At 40.7% G+C, this 26,198-nt stretch overlaps 1 protein-coding gene across 3 annotated transcripts in view; it reads left to right on the plus strand.

The window, feature by feature from the left end:
* The window catches only part of GRIA3 (glutamate ionotropic receptor AMPA type subunit 3), a 308,412-nt gene that overhangs the window by 198,017 nt on the left and 84,197 nt on the right, over positions 1 to 26,198 (plus strand). For all 3 annotated transcript variants that reach the window (XM_055564728.1, XM_055564729.1, XM_055564730.1), the window contains 5 exons: positions 6,836 to 6,997; positions 11,094 to 11,261; positions 16,013 to 16,117; positions 17,229 to 17,336; positions 18,722 to 18,928. In XM_055564728.1, coding sequence (XP_055420703.1) covers positions 6,836 to 6,997; positions 11,094 to 11,261; positions 16,013 to 16,117; positions 17,229 to 17,336; positions 18,722 to 18,928 — 750 coding nt within the window. The remainder of the gene's footprint in view (positions 1 to 6,835; positions 6,998 to 11,093; positions 11,262 to 16,012; positions 16,118 to 17,228; positions 17,337 to 18,721; positions 18,929 to 26,198) is intronic.

Consider the following 26,198-nt stretch of genomic DNA (forward strand, 5'->3'; position numbering starts at 1 on the left):
GGTGCCATTGCCTTCTCCAATGCATGAAAGTGAAAAGTGAAAGTGAAGTCGCTCAGTCGTGTCCGGCTCTTAGTGACCCCATGGACTGCAGCCCATCAGGCTCCCCCGTCCCTGGGATTCTCCAGGCAAGAACACTGGAGTGGGTTGCCATTTCCTTCTCCAATGCATGAAAGTGAAAAGTGAAAGTGAAGTCGCTCAGTCGTGTCCAACCCTTAGCGACCCCATGGACTACAGCCCACCAGGCTCCTCCGTCCGTGGGATTTTCCAGGCAAGAGGACTGGAGTGAGGTGCCATTGTCTTCTCCGATGTCAAAGCTACTCTCTCAATTTGTCTCACCCTGTCCTTACCCTCTGTTTCCACATGTCCATTCTGTACTTCTGCATCTTTATTCCTGCCCTGAAAATAGGTTCATCAGTGTGGTCAGACCATTTCTAACTTCCATCATCCTGCCACTATGTCCCCCTCTATCACCATCATTTTATTGCCCTTCTCACTCTGGCTATTGTTTGGCCTTTTGTCTGTGTTATTGCCTTTAGGTTGGTTTCAAGGATTCACAGCTTTAACTTTACCACTTTGACTGCTGTGGGTGTCTTGCAAAATGAAAATTATTACAAAAAGAGTTCCTGGAACCAGACACCTCCAGCCATGGATCTAGATCCTCAGTCCTAAAATAACTGTGATTCTCAGTTTATGCCTTTTACACCATTCTAACAGATATTCTCATGCTCGCTAAATGTTTTGTCGTCGCCTCTCCCCCATCCGTGTCATTGATGAGCCTATTGGGAAAATGAGGCCTCTGTTTACAATCCTCATAGACTGGACTCTCACAACAATAGAATGTACTATAGAACAGACTTGTGGTTGCTGGCTGATAGGGGGAAGGGATGAATTGGGAGTATGGGAACAGCAGATGCAAACTATTGTATATAGAATGGATAAAAAACAAGGTCCTACCTTTTAGCATAGGGAACTATATTCACTATCCTATGCTAAACTATAATGGAAAAGAATAGGAAAAAGTATATGTGTGTGTGTGTGTGTGTGTGTGTATATATATATATATATATATATATATATATATGAAAGTGAAAGTGAAATCACTCAGTCGTGTCCAACTCTTTGCGACCCCATGGACTGTAGGCTTCCAGGCTCCTCCACCCATGGAATATTCCAGGCAAGAGTAGTGGAGTGGGGTGCCATTGCTTTCTCCAATATATATACACATACGTAGGTGAGTCACTTTGCTGTACAGAAGAAATTAACACAACACTGTAAATCAACTATACTTCAATTAAAATTTTTAAATAATCATAAAAAAATAGACTGTAGCAATTTGTGAAGGAAACAGTATCTGCATTAACAAATTGAATACAGATGGAAGGACATGACTGAGCAACTGAGCACAGGAAGGCGGTCCTTCCGTGGAAACCTAGCACATAGCTAGAACATGAACCTCAACTTGAAATTTCTGTAACTGTCTTTCATCTTTTATTTTCCCCTTTATCATCCAGATGGTTGAAGGTCATTTCTGTTGCATTAGGGTCTGCTTAGAGTTTTAGACAGACATAGTCCCATCTCATGGTCTCTATGTATGGATGAATAAGATGTCTTAAAATAATGACAAAGGTCGAGAAAGTGAACCAGGAGCCAGCCAGCTCCTCCCCTGAATCAGAACATTTCTCCTAACTTCCCCTATCATACCAGAATAGTCCTTGCCACCATCATTTTTTTCCCCTGTTTTATATACCCTGCATGGTTTGTTTTCGTTTTGTTTCAGTGTCTTTACATGGCTTTCAGGGATACACAGCCTCAGTATAAACACCATGAGGGGTTATGACCAGCTCAACAACTAAAATCTAGCTACATATTCTAGGAAAATGCAGTGTCTTAAATTCAGATAGCAGAGAAGACCAGTAGCCTGGCACCTCTTACTTTTTAGCCAGAATCCATCTTTTATTAACACACTATCGGTTCCTACCACTCCTCTTTCTTTTTTCCTGCCTCCTTAATGTATGTTTGCTGGTCACTTTTGTTGCATTAGTTATTTCACTGAAGCTGTGGGTAGCCTTAAGCCCCAGTTCTCAACTATGGTTTTACATGATAATAGACTCTAGAAACTTTTTCTAGAAATAAGCAATAGGATAGATATTGGAGGTGGACCAGGAACCAGCAAAATCTCCCTTCTTAGCCATCTCCTCTCTCCTAACTTCCATCTTTCTTCCACTTTTTTTCTTTACCATCCATGTTTGTTGATCATTTATTTTGTGTTAATGTCTTTTGAGAGGTTTTAAGAGAGTCAGTCTCAACTTTCCCACCTTGAAGAAGGTGATTCACCAGCCTAAGGAGGAGATCTAACCAGAGGTAATGAATGGGTGAAACGCTTTAAAATAATGGGATAATCTCTTGAATCCAAATGTTATTATAATCTTTCCATTTCTGTGTCTTTGGTTTCTATTTGCTTTGCCAATAATCAAGAAAGATGTGTTAAATCTCCAGTTTGATTTTTAAAACTAAATTTAGTACTATTGGTTTCAGTCATGTCTGACTCTTTGCGACCCCATGGACTATACAGTCCATGGAATTCTCCAGGCCAGAATACTGGAGTGGGTAGCCTTTCCCTTCTCCAGGGGATCTTTCCCAACCCAGGAATCGAACCCAGGTCTCCCACATTGCAGGCAGATTCTTTAGCAACTGAGCTACAAAGGAAGCCCAAGAATACTGGAGTGGGTAGCCTATCCCTTCTCCAGTGGATCTTCCTGACTTAGGGTCTCCTGCATTGCAGGTGGATTCTTTACCAACTGATCTATCAGGCAGACCTCGGTTTTAAATATAATAATAATAATAATGGGATAGGAGAATTAGGAGCAGGAGAGCTAGCCCCTGCCCCTCAGTCCGTACTTCTCTCCTAACATCCATCTTCGTACACTTACCCCCACTCTGGATGTTGTATCATCCCCTCTGCTGTGTGTCTTTACATTGGTTTGGGGGGATCCTCAGCCTGCCTTTAGCGTTACAAGTGTCATAACCATAAAAATCCAAAGATTATTATGGGATGCTGCAATGCCTTCAAATAGGAGGAGGAGAAAGACCAGAATCCAACCAAATCTGCCCTTTAAACAGACCCTCTCTCTGAATTGCCATCAGCCTTTTCTCTCTTTCCTCCTTTCCCCTCCTATGTGTTAGATGTCAGCTCTGTTGCATTAGTGTATGTCTGAAGAGGCTATAGAAAGAATCAAGCTTTAATTTTTACAATCCTGTGGACTGTCAGTGGCATTTGAATCATGTAATTTAACAATAGTTGATACCAAAAGAAAATTCTTTAAAAAAAAAAAAAGTGTTAGAAATAGAAGGACGAGCAACTCCTGCCTTTAGCCAGAACAGCTTTCTTTATATCCCCTTCTCTACCATTTGCCTGATTTCTCTTTTTCCCTTTTATGTCCTTGATAATTGTTGGTTAGCTCTGCTGCAGTCGTGTTTTTTTCAGAGGGATTAGGGAAAATCCAGCCTTGATTATCTCAACCTTGAGAACTGTGACTCACTGCATCTAAATGCTGGGCACCGGGGCAACATTCAAGCTGTAGAATCTGATAAGAGATCGCAAACAAACGGTACACAAATAGGACAGAGGCAGAGTTAGGACCAGGAGCCAGCCTACTTTTGCCCTTTAGCAGCAAGATCTCTCCTTTCATCTTCCTAAATTCTATTACCTCCTTTTTTTGTTTGTTTTTGTATTATTTTGTTTTGTTTTTGGCCACACTGTGCGGCTTGCGGGATCTTAGTTCCTCAACCAGGGATAAACCCCATGCCCCCTTGCAGTGGAAACACAGAGTATTAACCACTGGACCACCAGGGGAAGTCCCTCTCCTTTTTCTACCGCACTTCTCTCTCCATTTTGTCCATGGGGCTGTGTTAGGCTTTCTGCCCATGTGGATGGGTTTAAGCCCTCAGGGCAGTTGGCAAGAGCTAATGTTGTGGAGGTCTTGCCAGACGAACAAGCCATTTGAGGTGACCTTCCCCTGGGTTGATTTGTGCTGCTAAGGATGCATTCCAGGCTATTCCAGTCTGAGAAGTGCCAGAACGTAATCCCAGCTATGTGTGTCATAAAACATGGGCTGACTGAGAAACTTCTAGGTCCTCAGTGATATGGTTGCTGTGAGGTAGAAACATGAGTGCAGAGTGTTCTTATGGAGATACTTCCAAATTACAGTATGTTTAACAGGGAGGAAGACAGCCAAGCGGGAATATATGGCGCCTGTGTGGCAGAGCCAAAGCCTTATAGAAGTAAGTGGAGGTGATTGGTGTAAATTTGAATTGGACCCCTCCTTTTAGTGTCTCTGCTGAGAAAAAGATAGTGAGGTAAAATGTTTCTGGGGGGGTGCTGTGGTGAGTAACAAGACTGAAGTGCTGGCTCTTATGCCTTAAGGCAGATGTGAGATTTCTGGGATCCTTTCTCTCGCCCTCCCTGTTGTTAATCCTGTGTTGCCATTTTAACATGCTATAGTATGAAGGAAATGGGAGTGTGAGGCTTATCCAAAGTATAAATGGTACAGGAAATACTATTTCCTAGGGCACACTATGACCATTGACCCTGGGGACCAAGATGGTGGCAGAAGCTTTCTTAACTCTTTTCTTTCAAAGAAAGGGGCTCCCTCTTTCAGGCCAACACCAGAGAGCCCCCACCAGCAGACAGATGGACAGTTGCTCAATGCTCTTGTGTAATACTTTTTAACTTGCAAATATGGTTTGGTACAGCAAATGACTTAAAGCCATTTGTTGAAGTTTTGTCCTCGGCTTTCTATTTGTATGTATGTTTAGGGGGTGAGAGTTGGGAGTTGGATAATAGTTAGGCTTAAGCCGCATCTGGAGCCTCTTCGTGCCTTTACACACAAGCAAGCCTTTCTGCTGATTGTTGTGCAAAGGGGAACACATGGGAGAAATCATTGAGTCTTTGTTTATTTCAGGAAGGAGACCTTTGGGAGAAAACTCATCCTAACAAGTTAATATTCATTTTAAAAACATCTTGTGATCATTGGAAAGGAGGAATAGTTCTCAGTGATGCAAACTCTTTGGCTCATATCCCACATATGAAAGGAAGAGGAGTGGGGTGAGGAGTAATAACTGAAAACGCTGCTTCACTAAAATATTTTCAACAACTGCCTTGTTGCCCATATTAAAGAAACATAGAATTAAAAGAAGCAGGCATCAGAATGGTAACTAGAGAGGCATACAAGAGCGGGGCTTCTGGGTATTGGTTACATTCATGCGTTCAGTTTGTGAAAATTCATCAGCCTATACCTAAAGATGTGTGCACTTCTCTATATGATTATTATACTTCAATGAAAACTTAGAATGCAAAAAAAGAAAACTTTTGAGAACTAGTAGGGATTTAAGTAATATAGTGTATGCATTTATAAACCCACTGAGTGGTATATTTAAGATTTGTGCATTTTATTGGATGTAAATTTTATCAAAAGAGAGAAAGAAATGGGGGTTTCCCTGGTAGTTCAGTGGTTAAGACTTTGCCTTCCAATACAGGGGATGTGGGTTCAATCCTGATTGGGGAACTAAGATTTCACATGCATTGGGCCCAAAAAAACAAAATGTAAAAAATGAAAGCAATATTGTAATAAATTCAATAAAGACTTTAAAAAGAAAGCCTTTAAAAAAAAGAAGCAGCAGCAGAAGAAGGAAGGAAAGGAAGGATGAAAACTTCAAGCACTGAACTCTGGTTAATGACCTACATGCTGAAGTCTTTGGTATGAAGTATTCTAACATTTGCAACTTTCTTTGGAAAAGCATCCCAAAAATGAAATGGATTGATGGATGGATAGAAAAATGTTAATTGTAAAATCTGAAGTGACTACTTCATTGTCACTGCATAATTCTTTCAACTTTATTTTTGAAACAATTTTATATGTAAATATTGGGGAGGAGAATCTAAAGGAAGGGGAAAGAATTCTTTAAATTTATTTATGAGTATAAATATTGGCTCCAACCCACTGAGGACCTAAGGGCATCAAAAGCAACTAGCAAGAGCCAATTATCCAGCAGAAATAGCAGGAACTCCTGGGAGAGGTATCTCAGAAAATAGCAATGCCCAGTGGAACTGGTGATACCCAGGTGAAGATGGCATGATATGAACATGAAGAGATTCATTCAGGAGGCTTAGGTGGCTGAGACAACAGACAGAAACCAGAACAAAAGAAGAAGAAAATGGTGGATACTAATAAGTAGCTGTCAAAACTCATTCATGGACTCATGTGAGACATACCCTGGGGTTTGTACCATCACATACAACCAAGCTGTCAGTTTCACTCTTTGGCATTTTTGTAAATTACAAATGTTGAAATCACTCATCATTCAAATCTGAAAAGCAATCTGCTGTATTTGGCATATTAGCTAGTGCCCACTTTTTGAACAGTTTCCAGTTACATGAATCATTGTATTTGTATTCATTGAAGAAAGATTTAAAAATATATAGGTAAATGAAAGAAATAAAAACATTCACTTAAAATTGACTCTGATGTATGTCCTTTCAGTCACTACACTAAATAAAAACATGGGCACTAAAATGGAAGGATGTATATTTTCTCCATCATGACTGTAGTTTCAGAGTGCCCTAAGAATTAGTCTGTATCAGGAGTTGTTTGTTTGTTGTGATTTTGGTTTTTGTTGAGATGTAATTGACATGTAACCATCTGTCCAGAGTTTTTTTGATTGCTAAAGAAGGATCTTGGGAAAGGAACTTTCATTTCTTCCTTAGCATTGTAACAGATACAATGAGTAAGAATGCATGACCTCTCACAATCACAATTCTCTCTCAATCTCTTTCTAGGGTTTTACCGATATTTTGCTAGAAAGAGTCATGCATGGGGGAGCCAACATTACAGGATTCCAGATTGTCAACAATGAAAACCCTATGGTTCAGCAGTTCATTCAGCGCTGGGTGAGGCTGGATGAAAGGGAATTTCCTGAAGCCAAGAATGCACCACTAAAGGTAATGTTCCACAGCATGTAGAAACCTTAGGCCAGCTTTCCAGAGCATCTTAGTATGGCCTTTATATATTTATGGCCATCCGGTGATCAAGTGGTTGTCCCTCAGAAGTGTTTCAAGGATGCTAAAACACAACTGCAGGTGATGCTCCTGCATTTGAAAACTAAATTCGCAAATAAAGAAGCTATTAGAAGGAGGTCTTTTAAACCCAGTGTTTGGAAATGGTAACTTAATTTTTTAATGAATTTTATTTTTAATATGCTTATAACTTACAATTTTACAAGAACCTAAATTGGACAAAGGGTGGGGGCAGTGGGAATAGGTAAGGAAAATTGATAGTCTGAAATGGAAAATTAGATTTTACATTATTGATGTGATTGCTTTGTGTTAATAAGTTTCATGAATCTCAGAACACCCAAGTGAATTAGGTTCTAATACAGAATATGTGTTGCCTATGCATATATTGAATGGAAATGTTTTCCTGCCTACAAAAGTGTCTTTAAATAATTAGATTACCTAAGTTGCTCGTTTTCATGAAATCAAGATAAGAACATTAAAAGCAGAAAGTTATGCTTAAAGTGCACATTTTTCATTCGTGTTCCCCTATGGCTAGAAATCCTATTATTTTAAAATCAGGAATTAAAACAGATAAATGGGGGGAAGTTATTCATGTTACACAAAGGATCTTTCCAATGAATTTTAAGTAACCCATTCCCTTAGTGCATTGATTTAAGTATGAAACAGACTTTAAATTCTTCCTTCCTGATACAGTGAACGCATGTATGTACCATGACTATGGGATCCTTGTGATCTAGATGAGGAATCAAAGTAGAGCCAAGGTTCAAGGCCCTTCCCTAAAAAAGGAAAGGGGAGGGGACATATCCTTTCTTATGGTTTGGAGATGCTCATCCTCATATCTTTCCTCCTGGGAAGAATACAATAAAGAGGAACAATAGGCACATAGACAGAAAAGAGATACATTCTGAATCACCCATGCAGGACCACCCTGTATAGGTCACATCAACATAATACAAGTGCGACCTTACCTTGTGTAATTGATATATTCTAGAAAAGTTGTAAGTTATAAGTTAAACACCTTTTTAAAAAAATAATTTAAGCCATGCAGTAGTTAAGTGGTCCTCTGTGATTGTAGCGATTACTTCATACATGCCAGATTTTTCCAGTGGCCTCATATGTTTCAATAACTATGGCCACAATTCCTATGATGAATCGTTTGTAGTCAAATCTCTTTTTTAAGATGATGATTTTATTTTTTTATTGAGGTACGACTGACATGTGACATTGTATTAGGTTTAAGTACACAACATAATGATTTGATATATGTGTATATTTGATATGTGTGTATATTGCAGAATGATCGCCACAATGAGTTAACATTACCACCACAGTTACAGTTTTTTCTCATGATGAGAACTTTTAAAAAATCTATTCCCTTCGCAACTTTCAAAAATATTTACAAGGCAATATTATTAACTATAGTCACCATGATATATGTTACAGTCCCAGAACTTATCAACCTTATAACTGGAAGTTTATACCTTTTGACCACCTTCATTCATTTCTCCCTGTTCCCCAGCCCTCACCTGTGTTCTCTGTTTCTAATGAGCTCATTTTTGGGGAGGATCCACATATAAGTGAGATCATATAGTATTTGTCTTTCTCTATCTGACATATTTCACTTAGCATAATGCCATCTGCCTATCAAACATTGTAGGATTTCTTTCTTTTGATGGATTACTGAGTATGCTGCATTGTGTTCTGTGCGTGCATGTATATTTTTACTGAAATATAGTTGACGTATGAGTATATATGTGTATGGTATGTATCACTTTCTTTCCTTGTCCATTCACCATTTGATGATTTGAGGGACACAGGTTTGTTCCGTGTGCTCACTATTGTAAATACTGCTGCAGTGAACATGGGGGATATGATATTTCTTTGAGACAGTGATTTTATTTCCTTCAGATATATGCCCAAGAGTGGAATTGCTAGTCATATGGCAGTTCTATTTTGAATTTTTTGAGGACCCTCCATATTGTTTTCCACAGTGACTAAGCCAATTTACACTCCTGGCAGCAGTGCATGAGGGTTCCCTTTTCTTCACATCCTCACCAGTGCTTACTGTTGTCTTTTTGACAACAGCCATTTTCATAGGTGTGAGGTAATATCTCCCTATGGTTTGATTTGCACTTCTTTAATGAGTCAAGTCTTTTTATGGGCTAAATCTGCCCATACATCTGGGTGAGCTTATACAAACATATTTTCATATAACTGCCAATCCACTGTTTTGCCATCCTTAGATTTAGCAGGCAATAGGTAGAAGGAAACAATTCATTTAGTCAATATTTTAGGGGTATCTACAATGTGTTAGACACTATGTTAGGCACACACACAAAAAAATGGACAAGAGTAAAAGTCTGTAAAGGGTACTAAAGAGTCATTTATGCCTGTTTAGAAGCTGTAGAAGTTGTACAAAAGGGAAAGAAGACAATCTCAGCTCTGGATTATCCGTTGGTAACTCATAATATGCATGATGCAAAATTCTCAGAATTTACTGAGAAGAACTGTTCAGGCTTATAAGCAAACCCTTCAAATAACTTAGGAAAATGGAATATTTCAATAGATGGTTACAACTTTCAGATTACTTTGACTTGCAGTACCCATTATGGAACCTTGCTCTATATCAGTCAGACAAAAAGTCTGCTTTAGAAAATGATGGACAATATTTTTGATTAGGAAATAAAATTGTGTAGAAATTAAAATTCTGATGCTTAATTTAGTCTATATTTTATGAACATTTCTTTTGGGGGCTTTTTTTAGATACTCACACATTAGTAAGTAGAAGCTAAAAAAGTAGAAAATTAAATAGCTATTTTGGCATGGCTGGCAGAGGACTATAGAAAGATTGCTGACAATTTATGCAGTCAGCTGGAAAAAAAAAATCACTGCCATGTTGGCTGTATGTAGTTTGCAGATTGTTTTTTTCATGAAAGAACATATGTCCCTTGTTACTGTCATAATTGATATAAGAAAAGTAACTTGAGAAAAGTCAGAAAAGTAAGTTGATAGTTCTAAAGACGACAATGTATTCACTCACACTTGTATAGGGACATACTATAGAGAGAGACAATTCCCTCTAGGGCATTTTTAGTTTCATTTTTTAAAAAAATCAAGAGTTCTATATTCTACCAGTATTTGTCACCCCTGCAAAACAGGGGCCAGCTTATTTTAATCATACTTTGTTGATTCAGTTAATGAAAAGGCATCCACCATGTCAACTGCAGATAATCAAATCCCTTGTGTTAAATGACTGGCCTCATCCTTAGTAGAGCATATCAGTACAGTTTATCCAAGGAATAGACAGTAACTGTTCTTGAAACTGTTCTTGCCTGGAAAAGGTAGCATCATGAAGCATTGCCTATGAATTGTCAACATTATCAGATTTAAAACTCAATAACAATTGCAATTTTATACCATCGAAAACCAGCTTTAGATTTCGCTACCCTCCCCCCTCACCGCCTCCCCCAGGAAACAAAAACTGATTTATTGCTGGCCAGAAGTCCCAGTTCACCAGAAACATGGTCCAGACAGAAATGATTAATGTTTCCCTCCAAATTAATTTCAAGCTGTCTAACTTAGCTATTTCCATTTTCCCCTAAGTAAACACCAGATCTGAATTTTCTATTAGAAACAGCAATAACCCAACCTTGCTTTAGGATATGCTATTTCCTCTCCAATCTACATATGCCATCCTTTAACTTCCCACATATTTCACTCTCTATAAAGGACCTGGCCTTTGTAGTAGTCACTCACTCGATACAAAACACAGCATTGAGAACAAGAGAGCGATTCCCTTGAGCCATTTGATCTTAATAATCTTAACCTGTGTGCACATGAGGTAAGCTGCATCATTCTAGAATGGATCAAAGTCAGGCTTGCCCAGAGAGATCCATTGATTCAAATAATTAAGAGGGTGAGTTCATAGAACAAGAGTTGGAAATGAATGAAAATAAGGAATAAGGCAAGTTTGGAGAGCCTCATTTGTCATGATATCTTGTTTTCCATACGTCCATTTCAGTATACATCTGCACTGACGCACGATGCAATACTGGTCATAGCAGAAGCTTTCCGCTACCTGAGGAGGCAGCGAGTGGACGTGTCCCGGAGAGGCAGTGCTGGAGACTGCTTAGCAAACCCTGCTGTGCCCTGGAGTCAAGGAATTGATATTGAGAGAGCTCTGAAAATGGTAATGCCCACAATGGGTAATTGGGGTGGGAGTACCTTAAGTGAAAGTGAAAGTCGTTGAGTTGTGTCCAACTCTCTGCGACCCTATGGACTATAGCCCACCAGGCTCCTCTTCCTTGGAATTCTCCAGGCCAGACTACTGGAGTGGGTTGCCAGTCCATTCTCCAGGGGATCTTCCCAACCCAGGGGTTGAACCCATGTCTCCTGCATTGCAGGTGGATTCTTTACCATCTGGGCCACCAGGGAAGCTGGGGGTACCTTGTAAAGACCCAAAAGGCCATCAATCCTGAGAAAAGACACCCTAAAAGGAAGAGGATCAGAGTCTATAGACTGTTCAAAGTGTACAGAAAGATAAGCATCTATATGTATTCATCAAAATCTAGGCATCTAAAACTAGAAGGTTCTTCCTTGAAGCTTAAGAAATGCTATCAGTAAATTTAAGGCAAATGAATATTTCACTCTTACTATGGTGTGGAGAGTAAATCAAGCTCAATATCCTTGAAAGTTGCAGATTAAACATGAAAATGGCTTTCCAAAAATTCAGACTTTCCAGAAAATGACATTACTTAGGGGGACTGGGGTATTCTCTAGGAAGCTCGTATCTTCAAGGTAGACCTTACTGGCATCCTGACTTATCAGCCAATTATTATCCTGGATGGACTGTGGAATAGAGCCAGTGTGATAGTGTTTCTGTTGTCAAAAAGAACCTGTAATACTATATTCTACAAGGTGAGAGGCAGGAACACGATCCCTTTTTACGCCTACTTAAGAGGCTTTTCCCCAATGCCTTAGAGAAAAATCCTAAAGAAAAGTACAAGGAATCAATGGCTAGACAGTCAAATAGGTCATTTGTTTTTAGTAGTTACTGGGTGGGAGAGCATTTCAGGCTTTGAGCAGTATCCTTTGAACAGATTCCATTATTCACACTAGAAGGAGCATCACCCATTCAGTGCAGCTTTCCAAGCAAAAGATCTTTCCTGAATATTTTGTGTTATGCTACATATGCCTGCTTGCATTAAAATGAGCCTTCAGCAGTACAAGACTCTCTTATTTCTCCTTCTTTAATTATCCTGATGTTTGGAATATCCAAATCAACAAAGAGATCAACAATGATAAAAGAATTCTGTGCACAACCCAGCAACGAAGAGCCTGTAATGGCCTCATAACATACATCATTTTGTGTAGTTGGCTCTCTTACTGCTGCCTTCAATTTGCCAAGTTGGAAGCATTCAATCAAAAAGGGTTAGTAGCCCCTGTGTGTCTCTCCAAGAAAGAGATATGACTCATTCTCCCATCATGCAGATTTTTATGTCATTATGTCAGTTCCCTAACAAATGCCCTAAGTGTAGTTTTATGGAGGGTAGCACTGCACAATTTTTGAAGAGCAGTTAATTAAATTCAACCTTCATAGCTGTTACAAGATTTGTATTGTCAGGTGAAACATAATGATGAGTGAAATATAAAACTCCCTCAGAGTGAATCAAAAGGAGTTTTCATCAACAAAAACCTCAAGGGGGAAGTTCCAGCATCTCCAATTGACTCCCCATTCATGACACAAAGGACTCTCTTCCCCCAATACAAAACTAGCTACCAGAGTGAAGGATGAAAAATGAATTTGGCAAGACAAAAATTAGATTAATCATATTATGGCACAAATTGTTTCTGAATGTCTGACTCACTGATAAAACTCAAGCTGTAAGCCAGGTAAGTAACCTTCCTCCCCAGGCCCTCATGATCAGACACTCAGCAGGAAGGATGTTTTTCCTCTTTCCATAGGCCAGCCTATGGCTTCAGAGGGGCTGGACAGTTATCAGCTTCTTCCCCAAGTACCTGTTACCTTGTGACAAATGATTGGTTTTCAGAGGACTGCTAGAGAGGATGGCCTAAGGCACTAAAGACTTTACCATATTAAAAGAAATTCCATTTTATTTAAGTTAATTAAAAGTGAGAATGCATGATGTAAAAGTATTCCTCATTGTGACTAGCACATAGTTGTTGCTCAATCAATCATATTCTTCCTTCAAAGAAATCTGGCAAACAAAATCATTGCCTGATAGAGGCTCCGAAGGGGCCTGTTTTAATGAATAAATAATCACACCATTCATTTAACAAATATTTACTGAGTACCAACGACTATGTATCAGGCTCAAAGTTAATATGCAAACATGAAATAATATGAGGGAACTCATATTTAAATTGCTAATATGTAAAGAAGTGCTTTTGAAAACCTTACAGCCACTTGCAGATCGGGTAATGATTATCCTTACAATCTACCAACAGTGCAAAGATTAGCCTTAGCGTGGTCTACTGAAATATGTCACAATTCTAAATCATTGAAAATTGTCCACTGGTTCAGTAAGCATGTATTGAACCCTGCTTTATCCCAGGCTCTGGATTCGTTGCCAAGAACACAGAAAAAGAATGCCTTTCCATCTTTAGATGCTCCCAGTCTAGCAGGAGAGGCGGAAATACATAGATGATTTAAATGTTATGGTGAAGTTCCACATGGAGTGCTATGGGAACCCAGAGGAGAAGCACCTAATATAGCCTGAGGTGCAGGGTGGAGAGGATTGGGAAACTGTCACTGACATTCATATCCTTAAAAATAGACTTCTCTCGGAGTGGTAGTCCAATTCGACTTGTGCTCACCAAAAGTTCTGATCAGTCTAGGCTGTTGTCCAGTTTGCAGATCATGCTCAGATAGGCTGAATCTTTAGAAATATACAATTCTTAATGAGACTGGAAGCCTTTGCTATTTTCAGCAATGAAGGATTTCCTTAATACGTTCCTCTGCCAGTGTCTCTACCCTAACTATCTCCTCTCCCAGAGTTCAATGCTCAGAGTGTAAAGAACACTTCATGCATCACAGACCCATCCCTCATGCATACATCAGACCCATCCCTCAACAAAGAATCTTTTCTTTAGCCGGAAGCATGATGTCACCTTCCCTGCAAGCCTAAGCTGACAGTAGAGCTTAGGTTTGTTGGGTCAGTAGGACAATCGTCTTGTCTTCAGGAAGTCACATGGGGGCATTTCTCCTTCAACAGATATTCCATGGTCTCCTATAGGTGGTGAACAAGGCCCCTCCCTTTAAAAGGATGCCCACTACTATTTGCCATCAATTTTCTCTTCTGCCGCACAAGCCTATTACCACTTCTGACCTGCTTAACAAACAGCTTGTCATTTTTCTATAAGTGATGAAAAAGTATTCCATCCTTTCATCGTGGGAGGATAAGACAGATTCTTTTTCTCTGAAGCAAATTCCTTGACCCATACTCACCAGATGAGTAATTCAAGTGGGTAACAATAATGCCATATTTAAAGAAGGTCTTTCATCCAGTGCCCTTGAACTGTCAAAAATAGGTAAGGAAATCTCTGCACCCATTAGAGGCAACCTCTTATTAGTTCATAATATGGGACCCAGACCAAGGAAAAATCATGCTATCCACGCCTCTGTATTTGGCATCCCAACCAGACATTCAGGCTATTCCAGCACCTCTGTTTTCTGTAGCATTCAGTACCCCTGACTCCCTAAACTTAACAAATTTCATCAGTCTACAGATTATCCCTCCATGACCTAGCTCTCCATACCTGTCTGTAGCTAGGAATAGGTTAAATAAGAGGAAAAACTCAGTCCTGTTACTATGGTAGTTGGTAAATGTGCAAAGCCCTCAAGAATTAGAAACAAAACTCATTTTGATTAATAATAATTATTATTATTAATAGAGCTAACATGTATTGCAATGCTCAGCACATGCCAGACACTGATCTAAACATGACATATGGATAGCTCATTTAATCCTCCCAACAACTCAGTGGGATAGGTAGGCTTTCCCATTTTACAGATTAGTACACTGAAGTTCAAAAGCATTAAGGAACATCCCCAAGGTCATACAGTTAGTAAGTGATGAAGTTATGGTATGAATCCAGGAGCTTCAGAGCCCTGTGACTGAAATCAGCTTATGTTTGGACACTGAGAATACTAAGATAAGACAGTCACAGTCCCCAAGGAACTCACAGTCCAGAGGAACACATTATCCTAGTTAAGAATACTCTTTGGGATACTCTTTTCAGAAAAGACTGATGGCAGACATTTCAAGTCCTTGAAAAAGTAGTAGCAGAGCCCTTACTGTATCATATAAGAAACTGCTTGTCAAAAGAAAAAAATCAGTATCATATATTAACACATATATGTGGAATCAAGAAAAATGATTTGGATGATCTTATTTGTGAAGCAGAAATAAAGACACAGATGTAGAGAACAAATATATGGAGACCAAGGGGGAAAGGGGTGATGGTGGGGTGAATTAGGAGATTGGGATTGACATATATATACTATTGATACTATGTATAAAATAGATACCAAATGAGAACCTACTGTATGGCACAGGGACCTCTACTCAATGATCTGTGGTGAGCTATATGGGAAGGAAATGCAGAGAGGGGATATATATAGATAACTGACTCATTTCTCTGTACAGCAGAAACTTACACAACATTGTAAGGCAACTATACTCTAATAAAAAAGAAACTGCCTGTTACACCACTAAGAGCCTCATTAAAAGCCATACTTACAAAATACTGGGGAGAAAATGAAGATCTGTGCAGACCTGATCTGGTGGATATAGCTCATTGGCTCAAGATAAACGTTCTCTAATATTCCAAGATCTGTCCATAGACCTCATTGCAAAGAACTTAGAAGGCAATATTGTGGTGCTATTTAAAAAATTTACATTTTCCCCTTTCTACCAGGTACAAGTACAAGGAATGACTGGAAACATACAATTTGACACTTATGGACGGAGGACAAATTATACCATCGATGTGTATGAAATGAAAGTCACTGGCTCTCGGAAGGTAAGTAACCCAAACAGATATCCCAGTGAAAAATCACTCAGAAAGTGATAGCCCTCGGATGCAGGAAAATACATGTTAGGAAACACACCCAGAGCAAATTCCCACACATCCTGTTTGCCTTTAAAATTCAGTGAATAGTGTAGCTACAATGCAGAGCTGTCTTGTAATCAAAGTGTTCCATCTACACATTGTAAAAGGACTATTTCCCTCTGAGGCAGGTTCTTTAAAAGCGATAGACTCAAGAGTTATTCACAGCTTCCTACAATACAGGAAGGAATTACAAATTTTTTAGCATGTTATTTAAACCAGGGCTCCCCAACCTCCAGGATCTCATGTCTGATGATCTGAGGGGGAGCTGATGTAATAATAATAGAAATAAAGTGCAGAATAAATGTAATGCACTCGAATCAACCCTAAACCATCCCCCCTCCCCCGGCTCCATGGAAAAATTGTCTTTCATGAAACCAGTCTCTGGTACCAAAAAGGTTGGGGACCGCTACTTTAAACAGAAGCTGCCAAGATACACATGATTTTAGCAAAAGAATTAGAAAGTAGGTAATCTCTCCATTTTGCCAACTCGCCTACCAAAAGGACTCCGGACAAAGTACCTTTCTCTACAGCTAAATTTCATAATAACCATTTTGCTTCTCTCATGCTAATCGTCACGAGGTGGGAATTTAGTAGTCACTTGATAAAACCTTAGAATATAAAATATCTTGTACCACTTCTACAGGATACTCCACCGGTGGTTTCCCACCCCACCCCATCCCCCACACTCCAGATTCCCTACAGTCCTAAGGAAAGGATTCTTCTGCTATCTGAGTTTAAAGAATCAAAAAGCCTGATCATTCTACAGTAGGCTAACTCCTTTTACCAAATATCAGTAAAAGCAAAGCAGGGATGGGAGCCCCAGGGTGAAGGAGCTAGCAGCACTCTGGTGTGTGTCAGTGTTGTGGTCCTGGTGGGGGTGGCAAGACAAAGGGACAGAGGACCTCAATCCTTGGAAGGCTCGAGCAACTAAAAAACTTTCATTCCACAAGAGCACTTGAATTTCAGGCAGCACTTTTTGAGTGAAAAATAGGCAACCAGGTCAAATGTCTGCTCTTTCCAGGCTGGCTACTGGAATGAGTACGAAAGGTTTGTGCCTTTCTCGGATCAGCAGATCAGCAATGACAGTGCATCTGCAGAGAACCGGACCATAGTCGTCACCACTATTCTGGTAAGTATAGAGAACGAGGTGGGCTTTCTGTACAGCAAGACTTCTGTTTTCTGAAAAGCGGAATTCAGCCAGGAGGAAAGACCTCAAGTTCAAACAGTCAAAGTTTCAAACAGAAACTTTCAACATGTCAACTTAGGAACTTTTTGAAATATCTTGCCATGATGATGAAAGAATGTCAATTTTAAAAAAAGAATAGGGAATTTGCAACAGTCTTAGATGTCATTATCCTCTTAAACAAGGGCTTCCTAGGTGGCTCAGTGGTAAAGAATCTGCCTGCCAATGCAGGGCACTCGAGTTTGATTCCTGGGTTGGGAAGATCCCCTGGAGAAGGAAATGGCAACCCACTCCAGTATTCCTTCCTGGGAAATCCGATGGACAGAGGAACCTGGGGGGCTACAGTCCATAGAGTCGCAAAGAGTCAGATATGACCTAGCAACTGAGCAATAATAATCCTCTTAAACACCCCATACCATGGACTGATGCTTCATCTAGACCTGAAATGGAATACTTCATTGTAGGGGAGACAAAAGGAAAGAGTAGGTCAGAGCTCTAATATTAGGCTTGTCACTAACCTGAGTTTAACGGTACAAATCGCAACTTCTCTGAGCCTCAAGTTGTATTATTTTTTAACTTGTGGAATAGGCATAATAATAGTCTCCTACTCATGTCATACGATGTTTCAAGGCAATATTCACCGTGTAAAGCTTTTCTGAAAAATCTAAAGCACTATTGAGATATGACATAATATTTTCATTTATTTTGAAATGTTTTTCTAAAAATGTTTCATTTCTGAATGAAGTCCAAACCCAGGTTAAAAATGGCTGTTCCAGTAGGTCTGAAATTGTGATTAACTGAATGGAGATTCAGCTAAAGTTTACCTTTCGTTTAAATATACAAATCAAATACTCACTTTGGGCTAGGTACTATACTAGGCCCTGGGGATATAAAAATGAATAAGCTACAGACCCTGACCTCACAAAGATCACAGTGCTTCCCTAGGGCTTGCCAGGGCTGGCTGCAGTTCTGACATGGTAAATCCCAAGAAATCAAAGGCAGTTCACCTTCATGTAACTGTGGGAAATACCTCTGTCCAATTTGACTAAATCAAAGACTCTCTAGGTGGAAACTGATTTTTCTCTCAAACCCTCAAAAAGGACTTAAATCCTTCTCTACTTCTTTAAATCATTGATTAAGGACTCCAAGGAATATGTGCCCCCATGAACAGTCGATCGAGGCTCTTCTGCTTACTAAGCAAACATTTTTAAAAGCTCTCTTAACACGCCAAACCTCAATAACCACAGGGAAATAAGACTTCATTATTACATTTATTATCTCTTAGAAAAATGTATAGGAGTAACCCATTGATCTTTCTTCTGGTCCCAAAGGAATCACCATATGTAATGTATAAGAAGAACCATGAGCAACTGGAAGGAAATGAGCGATATGAAGGCTATTGTGTAGATTTAGCCTATGAAATAGCCAAACATGTAAGGATCAAATACAAATTGTCCATTGTCGGTGACGGGAAATACGGTGCAAGGGATCCTGAGACTAAGATATGGAATGGCATGGTTGGGGAACTCGTCTATGGGGTAAGTTTTTTCCACTTTGGTTTCATTTACTTCTATGCCTTCCAACTAACCAAGATAGATGAAATTTAATTTTTAAGTACAATGCTTATCCAATTGTATCATCTTCATATGGCCTGTACACAAAACATTTCATTCTACAGTTGAATTCTGTAAAGGTAGCTTGTCAATAGCATCCTTTGGGCGACAGGTTTATTTTACTAAAAGGAAAGAGGAACTGGGGAACTTTATTTCACAATATTAAGTACAGCCTTCCCTCTACTGAAAATCTGTTCCTTGTGTGTTTCCTGTATTAGGCAGCAGACTCACCACCCACTTAGTTGCCTAAACAAGCAGATCATCTTTCCTCATTACTCCCCTCATATCCAGTCAGTCACCATGTCCTTTCTTTTCTACTCTTCTGGCTCTCAAATCCAGATACACTTCCCAGTCCCATCATCATCATCTTAGTAATGGTTCTTACGATTTGACAGTCTTTACTTGGCTTGCCTGCCTCTGCTCTTACCCTGCCCAATCAAATCTGCATTATTGTGACTTCTCACTTTAGAAATCAGGAGAAAATTCAAATTCCTTAGCATGGCAAAGAAGGCACTTTGTCTTCTGGCCCCCACCTACCTCTCTGGCTTCATCTGGTCCTCTTCCTCCTTCACACTCAGCTATAGAAAACTATGCATTGTTCCCTGAAGGCAGGCCTGGGAGTACCTTCACCTCTCTTCAGCTGGCTACTGCTACCTCCAGTTCTTCAGAATTCAGAGATGTCAACTCTTTCAGGAAGCCTTCCCTAATCCCACTTACCCATCTGCAGTATAGTTAGCTGCCCCTGCTTTTTGCTTCTTTATAGTACTGGGCTTCCCAGGTGACGCTAGTGGTTTTACCAGCCTGCTAATGCAGGAGACAGTAGAGACGGGAGTTTGAGTCCTGGGTTGGGAAGATCCCCTGGAGGAGGGCACGGCAACCCACTCCAGTATTCTTGCCTGGAGAATCCCATAGATGGAGGAGCCTGGCAGGCTATACAGTCCATACGGTCGCAAAGAGTCAGACACGGCCGAAGCAACTTAGAACACGTAGAACTTTTGAATCTGTATTATGAGTTCAGCTGTCCCAACTAGACTATGAACTCCTTAAAGACAGAAGCCGTATCTGGTTCATTTCAATATCCCATGGCCTGACACATAATGGAAATCCAATGAATATGTTATGAATGAATTCATGAATGAACAAAATGGCTCTGGCAAGGGCTTGCCCATGGGTGAAGTACAGAAGAATTATACTGTTAGGGCTTTTTAAAGGAGGTGCAGTAGTATTTTCAGAGTTTCTCAGGGGCTTAACTTGAAAAGGTCTCTGATTGGGAATGACAGATCTTGGGCCACGCAGTGAGGCATATGGAAACAAGTGAAACTGGGCATAAGAACCACCCACTGGATGACCTAGTCACTAGAAAACTAAGCCAAGTGCTGCCAGAGGTTTAGTTCTAATAGACAATTATTACTTGCAATGGCCAGTCCCTGTCTAGACAACAGGTTAGGGGAAGCAGAGGAATTTAGGGGGTAGACATTTGAGAAGAATCTGGCAAGAAGCAAATGTCCAAGTGAGCTATTGAACTGAGGTTTAGGATAAGGACTCCAGCACTAGAGACAGAAATCAGCAACAGTAATAAGGTGTAGCTCTCCAATTGGAAGATAGTGCTGGGGTCACTAAATAAGTTTTTGGAACTGGTCCTCAGGAACAAGCACAAAGGCGGAAGCTCATTTCTAAAAATAAGGGCCCGAAAAGGGAATTAAGGCGTAAAATGAGATTGGACCTCAAGCAACAAAACTAGGGCACCATCCTCCAGTCAGACTAGCTGCAAGGCAATTTGAACCTTAGCCCCCCCGCCCCCCACCCAAGCTGGGAGGACTGGCGCCAATTGTCTCTGGTCTTGGATCCAGGCTGGTCCTGGGAACTGGGGCAGGGCCGAACTGCAGATAAGATGCAAGTGAATCCAGTTATGAGAAAGAAGAACTTCTAAGGCCTACGAGGAAGCACAGAGCACTCATTAGGCTTCCTGAAGACCCTGAGAAGGAAGCCCTGAACCATCTCTTCTTACTTTACAAGTTGGTGATCAAGTCTTCTGTTTCTCATCTGCCCTCATCTGCCCAACACTCAGGCTTCAAGAGGACCTGTCTTGCTTACACCTCTCCCCTGCTACTTAGCACATTACCTGGTACATAGAAATGCTCAGTTTTTGCTTTAATGAATCACTGCCTGGCATGTAATAATGCCCAGTCAATATTCACTAAATGGAGTCCATGGTGAGAGGTAAACCTATAACAGTTTTCTTATTATTATCAGCTACCATTTGTTGCATATTTACTGACCACCAAACATTGTGCCAAATGCTTTACAAGCATTATGTAACTTAACCCTCAAAATATTATTGACATCATTCTACAGATGAAACAAATTGAAGCCAAGACCAAACAGTTTGTACTGACACAGTGATTTGAACCAAGTTCTCTGACTATGAAGTTTGTGTTAAGCATCACCCTCTACTGCCTAACAGTCAACATGTTGCAGACTCATCCCATCCTAAAACATAGTTGAAAGGTATTGCAAAGGCCCTTGGTTCCTTAGCCAGTCTCAGTGGGGAGAGTGTTTGGCCACAGAAGCCTGGCAAGGAATTTAGAGTCTGTTTCTACTAGGGCAGAGTAACTGGCATGGACTCTACCAGCCCATCAGGGCTCCATTGCCAGAGCTCTCTACTGTCTCAATAGAAAGCCTGTCCAGCACTGTAAATAGCTCAGTGCCCTCCTGGCATTGTCCAGGACGTTTAACACAGCGATGTGGAGCAGAGCTGATTTCCTGACATTGTTCAAAGACCAGTTTTTTCCGTGCATTTTGGTTTCTCCTCAGACATGTACTCTCTACTGCACCCATTTAATCTCCACATTCTCTTCCTCTTTCCAATTTGTGTATGTGTGAGTGAGGAAGCTTGAGAATTAGTGAGTCCCTTATTGGTTTAGTAATTCAGGAACCAGCTCTCGACTGCTGACTAGGTAAAAATTCTCCTGGAAGAGCCTACCCTTTTTTTTTTTTTTTTTTTTTCATCTAGTGCTCTCTACTCAAGATAAAAGCAAGAGCCAGGGAAGGCTCTTAAGAAATGTCTTCCTCCATCCCCTAACCTAGAACAAGTGTCTGGTGCTTCCTGGGATTATAACACGAGGTGATTCCCAGGAACTGACTGCACACCAACCTGTATATGAGTGGACTGCCAAGTTCCACTTTCCTCGAAGGCGTGTGGCTGTGAAAAATGGATGTAGTTCTCGTGCGTAGAGTGAGAGCTGTCAGTGAGAGAGGGTGACCTAAGCTGAGTATGTCTTCCCCTTCATTTAGAAGTTTTCATCTTTCAGCCTTGAGAAGTTTACAACTTCTTGATCAATGATATAAATGGAGAAAAGTGAAAACACGCACTCATTTCTGGCAGGCCTTGTCTCTTACAGTTTGTAAGTTGCTTAAGAAAAAGAATGACAGAAACATACACACCCCTCCTCAATGACTTCTCTAAGTGCTTAATAAGCAAAAGGATGGAGGACATGGAAGTATTCCTTGAAATAACACAAAACTACACAGATAGACACCGCTTTATCTTTAGGGCATTTTCTCTTAGACTTTTAGTATGTACAAACAGATCAGAGTAGGAAAAAAATGAAGAAAGGCGAAATGAAAAAAAGCTTTGTAAAGGAGATTTCAGTATCTGCCACGAAGCCTCAAGAAAGAGTCAAAATGAATTAAACTTGTTAAAGAAGAAAGAGGCCAATCAGCCTCTTTTCGATGAGTCTTAAATGGTTTTTTTCCCACTCTAAAGAAAATCAAGTCAAGGTTGATGTTTGGGCCACCTATATCGCTAAGAAAGCTATTTTTGAAACAAGCGTCAGTAGGACACAATGTGCCCCCATTATATAAGCTCTTCAGAACATTATGGACTTGAAACTCTCCTCCTGCTTTTAGAAGTTTTGATTTTGAGCTGGATGTCTGTAACATCGCCACATGGCAATTGTCCCCAGCTCAATTGTGGCCTATAGACTGCAAGTTTGCAGGGCTCCCAAATATCATGTGTTGCTAGCAGGGCTCTTAGATATCCTTTAGCCTACTCTCTCATTCATTTTACACAGAAATGTGAACACCAGCCAGGACTGAACATTAGAACTGCCCATTGGATAAACCAGGAAACCAAGGCCTGATATAGGACAGGAATTAAAGGAATAGTAGGGATTGTGATAAGGTCACAAAACCACACAGCATGGCAGAGCTTAGACTATAACTCAGCTTTCATGACTTGTGGTCCAGTGCTCTGTCCACTGAGTCATATTGGCTCAGTTTACTAAGGGCGTCTGCTTACAGCAAGATAATCCTACCTGCCTTCAAGGGGCTTACAATCTAGTTGGATTATGAGCTTTTCCATCTGAGATACTCATCCTGTTTATCTGTAGCCACCAAGATAATGTAATACACACCTCTACTTATCACTTGAAATATTTGAAAACCCAGGTAGGCAGCTGAGGGTTTCTGCCCTTTGAGAGGAGACATGCTTTAATACAAAAAGAGAGTCAGGACAAGGGCTGGAAGGAAACTGAGGTCCTAACTGACAAAATGACACATCCCAATGGGCAGCTGCCATTTTCCTTATGTTCCCAGCACTTAAAAACTAAGGAAAGGAAAGGCCAGACAAAATATTGCTCATATTGGCACCTCTGGTTTACAAGACAGCAGAGAGAGCTTGGGGATGGAGATGGAGTGGAGGACAGGTTATTCCAGGTCACTTCCCCCTGAATATCATCAGACTCCTTCATCCTCCCAGGACGAATGGCAATTTTATAGATGCTGTTCACACTGACATTTCTCTCCCTAGGAGAAATTATCTCTGAGGTTGTCACTATCCTAAGATAGATTCATTTTCCATTAAGAAAGACAGAAAGTCGATCTGTCCTTCCAGCTAAAAGGCAGAGAAGCAAGGGTGAAGTAACAGATGCCAAATATTCTCTTCTATTCTTCAGGTGATTACACCAGGCTTTGGCAGGAGGGCTGATGGTTTGATCAAAGCACCCCTCTCCTTCAAATGAGGCCTGTGAACTCGAGGAAGGAGCACTAATGATACATGGAAGTCTGCCATTCTGCGCAGGCAGGGTGGGGAAATATTTCCAACCAAATTTAGTCTCACATGGCCTTTACCCAGCTCCAGGGATACTCCTTTATCTTCACTTTGTTTTTAACCCTCTGAGCTCCCCAAGGGCGAGGAGCCCTAACCAAGAGATCCAGACTGGGACATCTGTTCTGGATAAAGAAATGAGGAGATCCTGTTGTGACCCTGCTTGTTGCTGCAGAGATTTAAATAGACCTCATCCTTTTCTCCAGATCCCAACAACTGCAGACAGTAAATATCCCATAGAGTACAGTCAATAAAGCCGTTTCAGTCCTGGCCCCCAACAGGCAGCAATTATATTCCTATTGTCTAGCTTGATTCTGTCCCCCTCCTTTCTCTGACACATTTAAACTTTCCAAACAACCTGTCTGCCAAAGGCTACTAGAACCTTACGGCTGATACAGGGATGAGGGGCCAGGTCACGTCTGCCTCTTCTCTCAGTGATGTATAATATCTTATACACTACACGCCAATGCATTGCCTACCCTCCACCTCTCATCTCACTCCCCTCCTTGCTTTCAGTAAATGCTTTAAAAGCTGACAAGCTCCTGCTTATGCGTAGTCTCCAGGTGTGTCACAAGTTTTGTATCAGATCTTCGGATGATTAAGCTATAACATAAGCCTTTCAGCTCAAAAAAAAAAAAATGTTTTAAATGACATTTAAACCAAGTGTCATTTCTGTCTTCAACCTGTCAGACTCTTAAATGCATCACCTGCCATATGCATATGAGTTTGTTGGGTTTTAAGTTTTATGAAATTTATAACTTTGGCAACCCACCTATGAAAAGGATTATAAATCCCCTCAAGCTAAATCCCCTCCAATAATGCAGTTGCTCTGGGTTTGCCACTGGTGAGTTAAAAAAAAAAAAATCAAACCTAATTTGGTGTGTTTACTGAGCCCACACAGCTACTCTTAAGCCGCTTGATTAAAATCCTTTAAGTAGCCAAGACGCAAGCAAACTCTCACTCTGAGCCCTTTCCATTGGCTGGTTTTTGTCCATCAGCCAGAACTCTCTCGCACCACCTACTTACCCACCTAGGTTTCTGAAAATGGCCTGCTGACTGCCGTTACTAGCACAGGCAGAGGTTTGAGGACAAAAGGATGCTGGACTGACTCAGGACACCCCAAGTGAGGTATTGGAGTGGCCAAAAAGTCTGTACTTTCGTAAGTTCTTACGGGAAACCTGAACTTTTTTGGCCAACTCAATACTTCACTACTGCATCCAAATTTCAAGGGCTCCCTAGTCCCATGGAGAATTCTTAACACTCTCCCAGTCACAGCTGGCTTTCCTAAGGAACAGAGACCAGGAAAGGAATGCTATTCAGAGAGTTGCCTTTTTCACTCTTTCATTCATGATAGCCTCCTAAATCTTTAAGTTGCCTTGAAAATGGCCTTGCCACTCATGTGCATGTCTCAGGAGAGCTGAATGGGTCTTTTCTGACACTAGTTGGTTACCTGCTTCTCCCCATTTCCTGTAATCAGCATGTTGATTGCTCCATAGTCATGCCAAGCAGGCCTGGAGCTCTGAAACAAGCAGCCATCACAAGAGTCTCTTCATATGGAGTAAGGGAGACAGGGGTCAAGGGCTTCTGCAGGGCTGGCCATGAGTTGATGTGATGGTCCTGCTGCTGAGTTGTTCTCACCAAGCATACAAGACATGGGAGGGTTTGCTGGGTCTCCCGCCAAGTAGGTTGTCCTGAGGCTTGATCAGCAGCTCCCTTCTCCTCTACTGGTTAAGCTTTCTTCCACATACTTTGCTTGCCCTTTGTCTATTACTATTTCTGCCTGTACAGGTCTTTTCCTTTAATATTTATTTACTTTTTTGGCTGTGTTGGGTCTTAGTTGTGGCATGCAGTATCTTCACTGTGGTGCATGGGCTTCTCTCCAGAGCATGTGGCCTCAGTAGTCACATCACATGGGCTTAGCTTCCCCTTCACGTGTGAGATCTTACTTCCCCGACCAGAAATCAAACCCACGTCCCCTGCATTAGAAGGCCGATTCTTAACCACTGGACCACTAGGGGAGTCCCTGTATAGGTCTTTTTTAAGGTTCAGCATGGTTAATCCTCATTTTGAAACCACGTCATCCACATC

This window comes from Bubalus kerabau, chromosome X (genome assembly GCF_029407905.1).
Source record: "Bubalus kerabau isolate K-KA32 ecotype Philippines breed swamp buffalo chromosome X, PCC_UOA_SB_1v2, whole genome shotgun sequence".
Taxonomy (NCBI): Eukaryota; Metazoa; Chordata; class Mammalia; order Artiodactyla; family Bovidae; genus Bubalus; species Bubalus kerabau.